General features: G+C 43.8%; 2 protein-coding genes across 2 annotated transcripts; one reads left to right on the top strand and one right to left on the bottom strand.

The window, feature by feature from the left end:
• Nucleotides 1-4,287: 4,287 nt before the first annotated feature.
• Nucleotides 4,288-8,989, bottom strand: EAH_00048880 (hypothetical protein, conserved; the record flags this gene model as incomplete). The annotated part of the gene is made up of 5 exons (XM_013391375.1): nucleotides 4,288-6,693; nucleotides 7,043-7,214; nucleotides 7,601-7,673; nucleotides 8,022-8,249; nucleotides 8,488-8,989. The coding sequence occupies 5 exons, from the start codon at nucleotides 8,987-8,989 to the stop codon at nucleotides 4,288-4,290; spliced, it is 3,381 nt and encodes a 1,126-aa protein (XP_013246829.1).
• A 4,091-nt stretch (nucleotides 8,990-13,080) lies between these two features.
• EAH_00048870 (hypothetical protein) lies at nucleotides 13,081-15,781 on the top strand (the record flags this gene model as incomplete). Its single annotated transcript, XM_013391374.1, has 5 exons — nucleotides 13,081-13,707; nucleotides 13,902-14,780; nucleotides 14,882-15,043; nucleotides 15,282-15,371; nucleotides 15,629-15,781. The coding sequence occupies 5 exons, from the start codon at nucleotides 13,081-13,083 to the stop codon at nucleotides 15,779-15,781; spliced, it is 1,911 nt and encodes a 636-aa protein (XP_013246828.1).
• Nucleotides 15,782-15,980: the final 199 nt, after the last annotated feature.

Genomic DNA, 15,980 nt, shown 5'->3' with positions numbered 1-15,980 from the left:
ATATATATATATATATATATATATATATAGCTAAATAAACATTTATTTGAAATGTTCCTCGTGGAGCTATTTAGAATATATTTGTTATTTGTATTCATCCAGTTGTTTGTTTGTTAATATATATTATAATTATAATTATAATCCGGTGTTTGTTTTCCTAAAGAAAGAAGAGTTATACTATCCTAATAATTAATTGCATGCATAGGCACAAGAGGCATATGGGGTTCTTTTCTTGTCTTTTCTCCTCTTGCGCTAATAAAATAATTATTTTATTAAACAACACTTTATAGAAGACTTTATTTAAAGCATTTCATGCTGCTACAACGAATATAAAAACCTTTCAAATAAGAGCATCTATCTATTGGATGTATTGTGTGGAGGGAGAAGTCTATGTGTTGGGGTGTATAGGCAGCTTTCTGTATTTGAAAATTAAAAAGATAGAAATTAAACCCTCAAATATATTAAATATATACTTAAATTCCTTTTTAATGCATGCAAAAAGATAGACAAACCATGCAAATGCTGCAACGAACCACTCCCCAGCCCCAGTAGAAACATATGTAGAGTGTACAAGAACTTCTTCTAATATTAAAAAGATTTTCTTCTTGTAAAAACAATCATTTTGCAAAAATATATTCTTTTCTTCTTCTATTCATCAACAAAATACAACAGAAAGAAAGATGGTGTGTATCTGCTCTCAGCATCATTCATATGTCTTCTCTTGCCTGAGGTTTTTGTCTTTCTTTGCATATTTCGTAATGAATTACTCATTTTTAAGAAATAAATGAATATAATAAAACAAAATAATGCAGTTTATGTCTCTTAATTTAGAAGATCGCACAATCTGCACTCTGAAACGAAAACAAAACCTGCACATACACCCGAGCTGGGTGGCGTGTTATATATTTGAATTCATGCGGTGAACACTAATAATTTTTGTTAATTTTTTGTTTGTTTGGGAATTAAAGTATTTTTGTCTGTTATTTTGATCGTCTCGCCTCATTTAAACGCTGCTTTCCCTCCTTTTTCAGGCTCTCCGCCGGGCTGCGTTTCGGCTAGCAAGCAAATTCACCTTGCCGCCTCTGCCGTACAAACTCGATGCTCTTGAGCCCCATATCAGCGCGAGGACACTCGAGCATCACTATGGTCAGTGCATGCATTCAACTGACACCTCAAATACCTTGTCTGTTTGCATTCGTTCTCCCTATCTGCACAAACCCTGAACCCTAAACCCTAAACCCGAAACCCTCAGCATACACCGCAGCGGGAAGCCTCGCATACACTGAACGCGCCAGACACATACACACACGCACGCATACAGATATGGAGCAGGCCAGTGTCTAGAGCTGCAGTGTAGCGACAGCCGCAGCTCCTGCTGCTGCAGCTGCTGCTTTCTCTGAGGAACTGGAACTGCACGTCTCAGCAGCAGCAGCAGCAGCAGCAGCAGTATGGATCTTGGGTTTTGTCTGTGTTTGTTGCATCGGCATCATATTGTTTTTCGTTTGAATATCTTTTTTGTGGTTTGTTTGAATATTTGCGTTGCTGCTTCTCTCTTTGTTGCAGGGAAGCACCACCAGGCGTATGTAGATAATTTAAATGCTCTTGTTAAAGACAGCGACAACCCCGTACACTCTACACTGGAGTCTATTATAAAGAATGAGCAGGGGAAAATATATAACCAGGTATGTGCTGCTGCTGTTGCTGATGTTGCTGCTTGTGCTGCTGTTGCTGTTGCTGCTGCGTGTGCTGCTGTTGCTGTTGCTGCTGCGTGTGCTGCTGTTGCTGTTGTTGCTGATTATGCTACTGTTGCTGCTTCTGCTGCTGCTCTCGTTGCAACGAGCCGAATGCTGCGGCTGGAAGCTGTGCTGCTGTTTGATGCTGCTGCTTATGTTGGTTTCGCTGCTGCTGCTGCTGCTGTTGCTGCTGCTGCTGCTGTTGCTGTTTTTATATCATTCTCAGCTGCCGTTTGGTGTCCAGGCTGTTTGTATGATTTGCGTTTAGTATTTTGCATATCACCGTTTGTTCTGTTCCGCTTCTGCTGCTGCTGCTGCTGCTGCTGTTGGGGTGTATAGGCAGCTCAGGTGTGGAACCACACCTTTTATTTCAATTGCTTAGCTCCCCCCAGCGAAGAGACGAGCACTCCTCTCGGCCCAACGTTGAAAAGAATAAACAGAGACTTCGGTTCTCTTGAGGCATTCAAAAAACAGTTTGAAGATGCAGTACTAGGCCACTTCGGATCAGGTGCATTATTAGGGTTTAGGGTTTAGGGTTTAGGGTTTAGAGTTTAGGGTTTAGGGTTTAGGGTTTAGGGTTTAGGGTTTTATGAGGCATTCGAAAACCAGTTTGAAGATGCAGTACTAGATAGATAACTTTGGATTGTGTACATAATTAGGGTTTAGGGTTTAGGGTTTAGGGTTTAGGGTTTAGGGTTTAGGGTTTAGGGTTTAGGGTTTAGGGTTGTGTATATGATATATATATATAGGGTGGATATGGGTATTATATAATACTTCAAGCGACAAAGTCGAAATAAAAGAAGGTCATGATGCTGCTTGTCCGCTTTCATTTGCAAGAAGATCTTCTCCTCTTCTTTGTTGCGATGTTTGGGAGCACTCTTATTATTTAGATGTTCAACAAAATAAAAAATTATATTTTAATAACTTCTGGACTGTTATTAACTGGCATTGGGTTAATGAGCAGTTTGTTAATAATCTCCTTGAAACATATTAAATATTCTTATTATCAATATATTATTATTATTATTATTATTATTATTATTATTATTATTATATTATTGTTATTAATATATTATTATCAATATATTATTATTATATTATTGTTATTAATATATTATTATCAATAATATATTATCAATATATTACTATTAATATATTATTGTAAACATATTATTGTATTATTATTAATATAATATTCTTATTATTATTATATTATTGTTATAAATATATTATTATTAATATATTGTTGTTATAAGTATACTATTGTAAATATATTATCATTAATACATTATTATTATTATTATTATTTATTATTATTATTAATAATTATATTGTTGTTGTTGTTAATTAAATTTTGGTTAATAACCCGCAGGAGACATAAAATAATAATTATAATAAATAATAATAAACAATAAATAAATAAATAAGCATCAATAATAATAAATAGTATAAATGTAAATAATAATAAAATAAATAATAAATAATAATAATTGTTGTTATTAAAAATAAGTAATGAAGAAGTGTATGTCTAATAACAAAGGATTGAGCAGCTGCTGCAGTTAATGCTGCTGCAGTTGCTGCTGCTGCTGGTGCAGTTGTTGTTGCTGCTGCTGCAGTTGCTGTTGCAGCTGCACCAGCAGCAGCAGCATGTCGACCCTGTTGCTGCGAAATCTGCAGCAGCACAGTCGCTGCTGCTGCTGCTGCTGCAGCAGCAGCAGCAGCAAAACTTCTTTTATTTCGTTAGGAGCATCTGAACAAAACCATGCACACCGTCTTTAATGCTCACTTCTGTTTGCGGTGCTGCTATTGCTGCTGCTGCTGCTGCTGCTGTTGCTGCAAACCCTATATACTAACAGTTTAGCATGGCGTTGGGATCTGCTGCATCTTCAGGTGTACACGCAGGTCCTAAGTTAAGAAGCCATTCTTGGAAGCTGTAGCTCTTGCTGCTGCTGCTGTTGTAGTTGCTGCTGCTGCTGCTGCTGCTGCTGCTGCTATGGCTCCGTGCTTGCTGCTGAGTACTGTTGGGAGATAAGTGGGATTTAGGCAGATGTACGCACTTTTGGGTGTATAGGCAGGTGCAATTTGTTAGCAGCAGCAGCAGCAGCAACAGCAACAGCAGCAGCAACAGCAACAGCAACAGCAGCAGCAGCAACAGCAGCAACAGCAGCAACAACAGCAGCAGCAGAAGACGAGTGCAAGATTGCTGCAGTTGCTGCAAAGCCAACTAAACAAATAAAATATTAGCAGGTCTCCTAAATTATGTTGCACTTGAGCAACAAATCATAAATAATTATATTGCTGCTGCTGCTGCAGCAATATGCTGCAGCAGCAATATACACAGCAGCAGCAATATGCTGCTGTGGTTGCTGCTGCAGCTGCATCTGCGGGTTTAAATTAGAAGGGTGCCGCAGGACCCTCAATAAAGTATATTTTTGTTGCAGCAACTAATATTGCTGCTGCAGCTGCTGCTGCTGCTACTGTCGCTGCTGCTGCATTTGCTGCAGCTGCTGCTACTGTCGCTGCTGCTGCCGCTGCTGCTGCTGCTGCAGGGAGATTATATTTGTGTTCGTTGCATTTGCATCTCTGCGAGTTGTCGCTGCTTCAAGGCATTAACCTGTTCGATTGTACCAACAAAGTGCTGCTGCATTTGCTGCTGCATTTGCTGCTGCATTTGCTGCTGCATTTGCTGGTGCTGCTGCTGCTGTTTGTGTTCCTGCTGTATGTGTTGCTGTTGATGCTGCAGTTGCATATGTTGTTTCTCCAGTTGATGTTTAAAATGTTGCTGCTGCTGGTGCATTTGCTGCTGCTGCATATGCTGCTGCTGCTGCATTTGCTGCTGCTGCTGCTGCTGCTGCTGCTGCTGCTGCTGTATCTTAACAAGATGAGTGCCTCCCTGACCCTTCAGAGCCCCCACACCGGGCAAAGGGACGCCACCGAGTGCTGCTGCTGCTGCTTCTGGAGTTGCATACACCCCAAACTGCTGAGCATACACCTCAAGTTGGCTGTGAGTTAGAGCTTCAAGCTGCTCTAAACCCTTTGTTATTTTTGTCTCTCCTAACTGTACAGGCGGTACTTCTGACAAAGAGCGAACAGCTATACGGCGGCCTTGCTGCTGCTGCTGCTGCTGCTGCTGATGCTGCTGTTGTTGGTGCTGTTGGTTTTGCTGCTGTTGTTGCTCTTGCATTTGCTGCTGCATGTATTGCTGCTGCATTTGCTGCTGCTGCTGTATATATTGCTGTTGTTGTTGCTGCTGCTGTTGCTGCTGTTGCTGCTGCATGAATTGCTGCTGCATTTGCTGCTGCATTTGCTGCTGCTGCTGCATGAATTGCTGCTGCATTTGCTGCTGCATTTGTTGAGGGTCCAGAGGATTGGGTGTTGCTGTTGTTGCTGCTGCTGCAGCTGCTGCTGTTGCTCCTCCTTGCATGGCTCTTACCTGCCTGAGGAATTGCTGATGCAGCTGCTGCTGCAGCTGCTGCTGCATCTGCTGCACATGCTGATCGAGCTGCATAGACACCTCACGAGGGTTCGCCCCTGCATTATTGCTTAGCATCATCGGCGGCATAAACGGCATTGAAGAGGGGGGCAGCGGGGGAAGCCCAGCAGCCCTGTGCTGCTGCTGCTGCTGCTGCTGCTGCTGCTGTTGCTGCTGCTGCTCGTCCTCGTTGTCTTCACTGGACTGCCACAACCCCAAAGCCTGCAGAAACTTTCCTGCGCTCTTTAAAGGGTTTGTGAGGCTGAGGCTGCGCTGCTGCTGCCGCGGCTGCTGCTGCTGCTGCTGCTGCTGCTGGATGTTGCTGTTATCTGCTTTGGCTTCGTCTGCTGCTGCTGCTGTTGTAGGCGGAGGCACGCTCGGAGGCCTGCCTCTCCCTCTACGTGCATATAACTCGATTCTCTCTGCTGTATTTATTGCTCGTTTCCACGTGCTGCTGCTGAGGTTGAAGCTGCTGCTGCTGTGCTGCTGCGGCGGCAGCTGCATTGATGCTGCGCGGGTCAGAACCTGGCTGCTGCTGTGTGCTGCTGCTGCTGCTGCTGCTGCTGCTGCTGCATGCTGCTGCTGCAACCCTTCGCCTGCAGCGCCAATCCAAGTAGATAAGGATGGGTTGTGAGGTGTTGTAGATATCTGGGGGCTAGCAGGGACAGAAGAGACTGTCTCTATTTGCTGCTGCTGCTGCTGCTGCTGCTGCTGTTGCATTTGCTGGCGCAGAAGGTGCTGCCTTTGCTGCTGCTGCTGCTGTTGTTGCTGCAATTGTTGCTGCTCTTGTCTCCTTGCTGCCTCAGCTGCAGCTGCGTGTTGACTCATTTGCTGCTGCATTTCCAGCACTTTTTGCTGCTGCTGTTGTTGCTGCTGCTGTTGTTGCTGCTGCTGCTGCTGCTGCAGATGTTGGTGGCTTTGCTGTCTGCTTTGTTGCTGCTGCTTCTCAACAATGATAGACTGCTGTCTATAGAATTGCTGCAGCTGCTGCAGCGATGTCCCTTGCTGCTCTTGTTGGCTGCTGCTGCTGTTGCTGCTGGAGACTGCCTGCAGCTGAGTAGCGGATGTCATAGCTCTTCCGATGTCAAGAGCTTGCTGCTCTGCTGCTTTTGCTGCAGCAGCAGCAGCAGCAACTGTTGCTTGCAAGTTTGCTGCTGCTGCTGCTTCAGCAAGCTTAGCTCCTTCAGGTAAATGCGCAGGGTTTACTACTTCGCTGCCGTCTTCATATAAATATCGAACAGATATAACACCATTTGCTGCTGCTGCTGCTGCACCTCCTGCTGCTGCTGCTGCTGCTGCTGCTTCTGGTGAGCCTGCCAGGCCTAAACGATTTGCTTCTTCGGGGGTTATCCTGCGGAGTCTTTCTGCTGCTGCTGCTGCTGCCTCACGATCTGCTGCTGCTGCTGCTGCTGCTAGCTGCAGCTGCTGCAATTCATTGATGTCCTTCTCTAAAGCAGACTGCATATGCACCAGACACTTCTCTAGCAGCTGCAGCAAACAAACAAATAATAATAATAATAATAAATAATAAATAATAATAATAATAATAATAATAATAATAATAATAATAATAATAGCGAGGGTTTCTTGTAAGGAGAAAAGCATAAAGATATGGAAATTCATTCAATAACCCTAAATCCTAAACCCTAAACCCTAAACCCTAAACCCTAAACCCTAAACCCCCAAATGCGAGCGAAACCACCGAGAGCCAAATATAAAGAAAAGCAATGAGAAAACCACAACAAAGAAGAATACACTCCCTCCCCTAAACCCTAAACCCTCAAACCCTAAACCCTAAACCCTAAACCCTAAACCCTAAACCCTTGACCGCGCTTACTAGGTGTGCTTGATCAAGAGAGATTTTGTGTTCAACAGCAATAGCTCTCTCCCAGTGCGGCTTTGCTTGCTGCAGCTGTAAATTAAATGTATTAATTGCTGCTGCAGGGCTTCGACGAGATAAACATAACTCGGAAAGCGAAGCAGAGCCCTGGACCAGGCAATTCACGTACCTGCATATACACCCCAACAAACCCTAAACCCTAAACCCTAAACCCTAAACCCTAAACCGGATGCAGAGGGAAGAACAAAAATAAACAAAGACAAATAAAAACAAACAAACAGATAATAAATAAATAAATAAATAAACAAAACAACACGAGCAGAGAAATAAACAAATATCTAAATATATAAAAAGTAACTGAAGAGATTAAATAAAAATAATAAACACAGATAAAGAGACAGATAAAGAGACAGATAAAGAGACAGATAAAGAGACAGAGAAAGAGACGAGTAAAAAGAAGAGAGAGATAAATAAAACAAACAATAAAAAGAATAAAAAGAATAAAAAGAATAAAAATAAAAATAATAAAAATAAACACAAAGAGCAGACCCTCACCTTAACAACCACTTTGCTGCAAATTCATGCAGCGCCGACTTCCCCTCCGTCTTCTTCAGCTTCGCATCTAAGTCTGAGCAGCAGCAGCAGCAGCAGCAGCAGCAGCAGCAGCAACAGCAGCACAGATGAATCCTTGTATATAAAGGGATATACACTTATAGATGCATGCATATCTACGTATATATGCATACACCTATGTGCAGCAATATATATATATAATATATATATAATATATATATTATATGTATATATAATATACATCTAAATTGCTGCTAAATATATATATATATATATATACATGTGTGTGCATATATAGATATATATGTAAATATATGCATATATATGTATATATATATATATATGTATATATGCCTATATATATGTATATATAAGGGATTAAGAAAGAGAGAAGAAGACAAACCTTTGATCATAGCAGAGAGTGCATTTGCTGCAGCAGCAGCAGCAATGAGTTCTTCTTCATGAAGCTGCTGCAGCAGCTCAAGGAGGGTCGGCACAGAGATGCTCTCGCTGCTGCTGCCAATGCTGCAGCTTTTTAATTTATCATAAACAGATAAACATAAACTGCTGCTGCACCCCGAAGCATCATCAACAAATGCCTGCAAGAACTGATCCAGGCTCAGTACAGGACCTGCGCATACACCCCAACAGCAGCAGCAGCAGCAGCAGCAGATATATATATATATATATGCATATATATATGTATGTATGTTATTTGAGAGACTGAGGCAGCAACAGCAGCAGCTGAAGCAACAGCAGCAGCAAAAGCAGCAGCAATTGCAGAGGCTAAATCAAGCGCAATGACCAAACGCAGCACAAACAGCAGCAGCAGCAGCAGCAACAGCAGCAGCAGCAGCAACATTGCATACCTGGGAGGCATAACTTATCCACTACATCTTGCTTCCACCTGAATCTCTGAGATGTAGTTTGTCTTGGTTGCATTTGCTGCTGTTGCTGCTGCTTTTGCTGCTGCTGTTTCTGCTGCTGTTGCTGCTCTCTTTGTTCATGAGAAGACGGTGAAACTTGCTGCATGCGCTGTTCGTACTGCTGCTTTACCAGCTGTTGTTGCTGCTGCGCCTCTTGCTGCTGCTGTTGCTGCTGCTGCTGCTGCTGCCGCTGCAGCTGCTCCTCTTCCTTCTCTGTGGGAGTTGCTTCCCTTGTAGCTTGTTCTTGCTGCTGCAGCTTCTGCTGTGTCTTTTTAGCTTCATTGTCTTCCAGCTGCTGCTGCTTTTGCTGCTGCTCTTGCACCTGTTCATGCTGCTGCTGCTGCTGCTGCTGCTGTAGTTGTAGCTCTTGCTTTTGTTGCAGCTCTTGCAGCTGTTCCTGCTGCTGCTGCTGCTGCTGCTGCTGCTCTTGCTGCTGAGCATTCATTTTTTTATTTGTTTTTTTACTTGTTTGAATTATTTTCTTCGCTTTGCCTGCTTTTTTTCCGGCAGCCATCAAAGAGTTTTTTTTGTTATTTTGCTGCTGGTGTATGACTGCAAATTGTTGTTTATTTTTTGAGTATTTGTTTGTATTTACACTTTTAAATACCTCTATTTAAATTTAGGAAAGGAATTAAAGACGAAAACAGAAAAAGGTGCAGAGTACTCTGCAATCGTTTTTCTTCAGTCGGCTGCAGCTGTCTATACAGCGTAGAGGGCCGGGCAGGGTTTGTTGTGGGTATATAAATGAATATTTGTTTGTTTTTTCAGTGGAAAAGAGAGTGTTGCAGATAAATATTTCTAAAAAAAGGGGTAAAACCCTGAAAAGAATATTTTTGAAGAGCAAGAAAGAAAGAAAGATGCACTGCTGATTCTGTGGAGAAGGCTGTTCTCGGCTGTACAGACAGTTGAGTAAATTGGTAGAGAGAAAGAGGACCTAAATTGCTGCATTAATGAATAGACAGCGTAGATATACTTCAATAAAGACAAAATTACCCCAAATTAAGCATACAATTCACAGAAATAATAAGACTACGCTCAGGTGTATAGGCACCTCAACCAACCGAGATAGCTACAGCGCTGCGGCTGCTCCTTCGATGTTCAACAGCTCTGGCTGTTGCTGCAATCTGCTCGGTTTTTGTGATATTTTTTGAGGAAATAAAACAAAATATAAACAAATTATATTTTATTTTATAAAATATATCTTAATCTTCAAAAAAATACTTTCTTTCAGCGCCAAAATATCTACACACACCACCGCCGATGCACCGCTACCCGCCCCAGCGTGACTGAAAACACTGCGGTGTATATCAGACAAACTTTTTCACTTCTTTTTGAAAATAAAATAAATAATTTTATTCTAATTACTTCATTTTACGCATTTTCACTCAAATACACCCGCAAACTGCAGCATTTCCTCAAGCCAAGGCTGTGACCGCCCCAGCTCCAGCTGCTTCGAGTTGAGTTGGGCGGTTGGTTCTGAGGGTATTTGAGAGAAAGAGAGGAAAACGAAGTAAAAATAAATTAAATTAAAATAACATAAATCAAATTGAATTAAATTAAGCCAAATTAAATGCAAATATACATAAAATAAGGAAGGAAAAGGCTGCCGAGCCTTCATCGATGCATCGGCGTGCATACAGAAGAAATGCAGAAAACCGTAAAAAATAAATTAAGACAAAGATATTTCTACGCTGTACCTGCAGCTTTATTTGTTTATAGTTTGAGACTGAAAAGGTATGCAAATTCAGAGAAACATTTTCACATTTAGTGTTGGAGGCATGCCTATACAGAAGAAAATCTGCAACAAAGAGCAGCAGCAACGGCAGCAGCAGCAGCAGCAGCAGCCGTTTCTGCTGTTGCTGCTGCTGCTGCTGCGATAATCTGAAGGAATTGCTGCGCTGGAGCTGCCTGGTGGCTGTCTCCGGTGTCTGTACACCGAAGAGTAATGAGAGATGCTGCACTATTCTTTTTGTTTTAATAATTTCTTAGTTTATAGGTGTTGTCTTTTAATAACTGCAGCACTTTAACTTTATTTATTTTGTTTTGATATATCCAGCTGTCTGTACACCTGAGAGATTGTCTTACCTTGGGTCCTCTTCGTTTCTACGCCGAGCTGCTTTTGTTGTTCACGCTGCTGCTGCTGCTGCTGCTGCTACATGTATATACATATATATATATATATGCATATATAAGTGTATATACATATACATGATGTACATGTATGCATTTGTGTATATATACACATATATACACAATATATACTGTGCATAAATGCGTATATCACATATAATATATTATATATATATATATATATACACAAAGAGATATGCATACATATACACAAAGAGATATAAATATGTATGTACATATATACAAATGTATATATATAGGTATATATATATAGGTATATACGCAAAGATATACATATATACATACACAAAGATATATATATATATATATATACATATATATATATACATTATAGTACTGAAGAGTAATAAGAACAGAGAGCTTTGTTTACTAGAAGATATTTCTACTAATATACTGCAGCACCTCCCCTAAAACACCCCCTATAATTGTTTAGCATAAATTAAATAATTAATAATAATTAATAATAATCAAATTTTAATCAAGAAGGAGGCTACAAATATGCATGCATGCGCATGCATGCACAGACTTCTAACAGAGTCTTTTATTATATTTTGTTTGTCTTTTTCTGTCTTTTGTCTTCAACTAATAGTATAAATAAATAAATAAATAAATAAATAATATATTTATTTATAAATATATATCAAGCCTCTCTAATAAGCTCTTCTAAAACTTCTTCTACAACTAACCTCTTACACTCCTGGTGTTTAACTTCAAGGGTTAAAAAAGCCTTCAGATGTCTCTTCTCATCATTTAATGCATGCAAAGCCCCGTTGGGGGCCCCTTTAGAGGGCCTCTTTAGGGGGCCCCCTTAGGGGGCCCCTTTGGGGGGCCCCTTTGGGGGGCCCCTTTGGGGGGCCCCTTTGGGGGGCCCCTTTGGGGGGCTCCTTTGGGGGGCCCTTCTGGGGTTGCTCTTCCCTCTGTAGCAGCTCTCGTGTGAGGGCCCCCCTTATTCAGGGCCCCCCATATCATTTGGGGGCCCCCCTTTGTTAGGGCCACCTAATCATTCGGGGGCCCCCGTTTTGGAACCCCTAAAAAGGGCCCCCCCTTCTGGGGCCCCCCCCTTTTGGGGGCCCCCCAATCTGGGGGCCTTCTAATCATTTGGGGGCCCTCCTCTTGGGGGCCCCCTCTTGGGGGCCCCCCTTTTGGGGGCCCCCCCCTCATGATATGGTGGCCCCCCTCTTGGGGGCCCCCAAGAGGGGGGCCCCCCTTTTGAGAGCCTTATTGCCTGTGGGGCCCCTCAAAATGCGTATACGTAGAAGAGGGGGCCCCTGTTTGGTTTGTTGCTGCTTTTACTTTAGGAGAAGTCGGTGTGAAGAGCGGCATCTTAAAAATGTTTGTATATCTCTACTTTATAGCTTCTTAATAAATAACTTTTTTTATCTCTTTAAGAAAACAAATACTAAAAAATTTATTATTATATTATACTTGTTGCAGATATTTGTCTATTCTTAAGAAGCTCTACATGGAGATGCGCTTCTCTTAAGAATATATAACTATTATACATATATATATATATATATATGTTTGTATATATAAATTATTATATGCATTAATACATATATGTATAGATATATATATATATATATATATATATTTATATATATGTTATATATAAGTTATTGTAGATATATTCTATAGATATGCACATATATATACATGTAGATATATACATGTACATATATTATATATACAAATATATGTATATGTATGTATATAATGTATGCATGTATAATATATATATATATATACTATATATATATGTATATATATATATATATATATATACATTATTTACTTCCTAAGAAGGGTTTATTTATAAGATGTTGCTGCTGCTGGGGAAGCAAAAGAGAGTCTTCACACTTGCGCTTTGAAGCTGTTTAGGGTTTAGGGTTTAGGGTTTAGGGTTTAAGGGGGAGAGTCAATGAGTCAAACCCTAAACCCTAAACCCTAAACCTTAAAACCCTAAACAGCCAGAAGAAGAACAGCAAACCCTAAACCCGCAACAACATAGTTATATAATAATGCACACCAACTAAACTTATTATTAATACTTTAAACATATACAGAAGCTGCTAGCTGTTGTTATGAAGAAGTCATTCGTAGGGGCCCCCTGGGGGCCCCGGGGGGCCCCTGGGGCCCCCGGTCGGGGGCCCCTGGGGGCCCCCTAAACATTTTCTGCTAATCTTCTTTGATATGCTCGCTGTTGTAGACTTAAAAGAGTAATGGTTTATTGAAAGCAGCAGAAGAGTAGAGTAGGAAGAACTTCCTAGGGGCCCTACTTCGCTGGAGGCCCTAAACCCTAAACCCTAAACCCTAAACCCTAAACCCTAAACCCTAAGTCCTTCCGCGAAAGGAGGTGTGAAGAAAGGGGTTTTTAGCCGCAATATGCCGATCCAACAGCAAACAAAGGGAGAAGCAGAGCAGCACCAGCATCAGCAGCAGGAGGAGCAGCAGCATCAGCAGCAGCAGCAGCAACAACAGCAGCAGCAGCAGCAAAAGCAGCAGAATCACGCTGCTGCGATTTCATTTGCTTCTTTAAACCAGAACGAAAGCCCCCAGCTGTCTCTGCAGGGGCCCCCAGGTGTCCCCCCTTCTACTCTATCATTGGGGGCCCCCCCTTTAGGTACACCCCCAGGGGGCCCCCTTCAGGGGGGACCCCCTGTAGACAAACCCTCTGGGGGCCCCTCTGGGAACCCCTCTGAGGGGGGCCCCCCTTTAGCCAGACCCCCTGAGGGCCCCCTGGGGGCCCCCTGTACCCTAGATGGGGCCCCTAGTACCCTATGGGGGCCCCCCAGTACCCTAGGGGGGGCCCCCAGTACCCTAGGGGGGGCCCCCAGTACCCTAGGGGGGCCCCCCAGTACCTTGGGGGCCCCGTCTAGTGTGAGTGCAAACCCTTTGTTTTGTATGGGGGGCCCCCTGGTAGAGGAGACAGAAGAAGAGACACATGATTGGGCTGCAGAGCAGCTGGCAGCATTCGGTGCTACAGCTGTTTCTGCTGCTGAATTCGAACGCGTAAACCCTAAACCCTAAACCCTAAACCCTAAACCCTAAACCCTTTAGTTTTGCGTCCCTGTTGGCTAGGGCTTTTTGTGCCGGGCTCGATGAGAATAAAGAAGTCTTGCTTGCTGCTGTTGCTGTTGCTGCTGCTGTTACTGCTGCTGTTATTGTTGCTGTTGCTGCTGCTGTTGCTGCTGCTGCTGCTGCAGTCGGTGATGGAGGACGTGGAGAAGACCCTCAGGGAGAATGCAAAGTCGGCAGCAGCCTCGCAGCGAGTGCAGCAGCAGCAGCAGCAGCAACAACAACAGCAGCAGCAGCAGTCGCAGCCGCAGCAGCGTGAGGGGCACGTCGAGGCTGGAGCTGTAGCAACAGCAGCAACAGCAGCAGCAGCAGCGGGAGCAGCAGGCCAAGCCCCTTTTGTATGCAGGGACCCATCACCAGACTCTGCAGCAGCAGCAGCAGCCGCACCAACCGCAACGGCAGCAGCAGCACCACCAACAACAACAACAGCAGCAGCAGCAGCAGCAGCAACAGCAGCAGCAGGGAGTGCCCTCGATCTGACAGATTCAGAAGAAGAGACAAGCGACAGCTCATGGGAGTCTCCAAAGGAAGGAAGGCAGAGAGCAGCAGCAGCAGCAGCAGCAGCAACAGCAGCAGCAGCAGCAACAGCAGCAGCAACAGCGACAAATGAGGAGACGGGAACAGAAGACGGAGACAGCAACGAATCAGAAAGTGATTCTGCTGCTGCAGAGACCCAGCAGCAGCAGCAGCAGCAGCAGCAGCAGGGCTGCTACATGGAGTTAGACGACACTGCTGCGCAGCAATTCTCCCGCCGCCTGCAGCAGCACCAGCAGCAGCAGGAGCAGCAACAGCAGCAGCAGGAGCCTGCGGTGCCTCTGATTGGGGGCTTCGCTTGTCCTGCTGAGGTGTACAGACAGCTACTGCCTCACCAGCAGCAGGGGCTGCTGTGGCTGCTGCAGCAGATGCAGCAGCAAACCGGGGGGCTCCTAGGCGACGAGATGGGTCTAGGAAAGACAGTGCAAGTTTCAGCTTTTGTTGCTGTGCTGCATTACTCTAAAACCCTAGCTGTACGTACACCCCAATAAAACCCTAAACCCTAAACCCTAAACCCTGATCCGTCGTGGCGCATTTCCTCGCTGTTCTGCTGCTGCTGCTGCTGCTGCTGCAGACAGTCTGGCCCTTCCAAGAACGCCACCAGCAGCTGCTCAGCAGCAGCAGCAGCAGCAGCAGCAGCAGCAGCAGCAGCAGCAGCGAGGGAGGAGTGCTGGTGGTTTGCCCCGCTACGGTGTTGGGGCATTGGCTGAAAGAACTTCACTTCTGGGCACCCCTCGTGAGGGTTTGCATCTTTCATGATAAAGTAAACCCTAAACCCTAAACCCTAAACCCTAAACCCTAAACCCTCAACCTCTGTCCCTAGACCCTAAACCCTAGGTTGCGCAATATCTTGCCCTTTCAAAGCATTCGGCTGGCTTAATCCTTAAAGCGCTGGTTCAGGGTTTAGGATTTAGGATTTAGGATTTAGGATTTAGGGTTTAGGGTTTAGGGTTTAGGGTTTGGGGTTTGCTCAGAGCTTGAAGGGGCTGAGGGCTGCTGCAGTTGCGGCAAGCAAATCGAATGGTGTTCTGCTCACAACCTATGAAACCCTCAGGAGACACATCGTAAATCTGCTGCTGCTGCTGCTGCTGTTGTTGCTGCTGCGGTTGCTGTTGCTGTTCCTGCTGCTGCTGTTGCTGCTGCTGCGGTTGCTGTTGCTGCTGCTGCTATTGCCGCTGCTGCGGTTGCTGTTGCTGCTGCTGCTGTTGCCGCTGCTGCTGTTGCTTCTATTGCTGCTGCTGCTGCTGCTGCTGTTACCACTATCTCGTTTGCTGCTGCTCTTCCTGCTGCTGCGCTGTTTCCGCTGCTGCTGCTGCTCCAGCACCACCAGCAGCACCAGCAGCAACACCAGCACCAGCAGCAGCAGCAGCAGCAACAGCAGCAGCAGCAGTGTTGTTTGTGTGTGTCTGCATCAGAGTTTGCTGCTGCACTTCACTTGGAAACTGCTGGTGTTAGACGAAGGGCAGAAGATTAAAAACCCTCATGCAGCAATTACTCTCGCAGCTAAAAGAGTTTGTCTTCTAACTTATTTATTTATATTTTTATTTGTTTATTTATTTTTATTTATTGTTTGTCTCCTTCTTATTTATTTATTTATTTATTTTTATTTATGCAGCAATTACTCTCGCAGCTAAAAGAGTTTGTCTTCTAACTTATTTATTTATATTTTTATT

The sequence above is a fragment of the Eimeria acervulina genome, genomic scaffold (assembly GCF_000499425.1).
Source record: "Eimeria acervulina Houghton genomic scaffold, Eah_scaff780, whole genome shotgun sequence".
In the NCBI taxonomy this organism is placed as follows: Eukaryota; Apicomplexa; class Conoidasida; order Eucoccidiorida; family Eimeriidae; genus Eimeria; species Eimeria acervulina.
The sequence above is the reverse complement of the archived record's forward strand: the minus strand, read 5'-3'. Positions and strand labels throughout refer to the sequence as shown.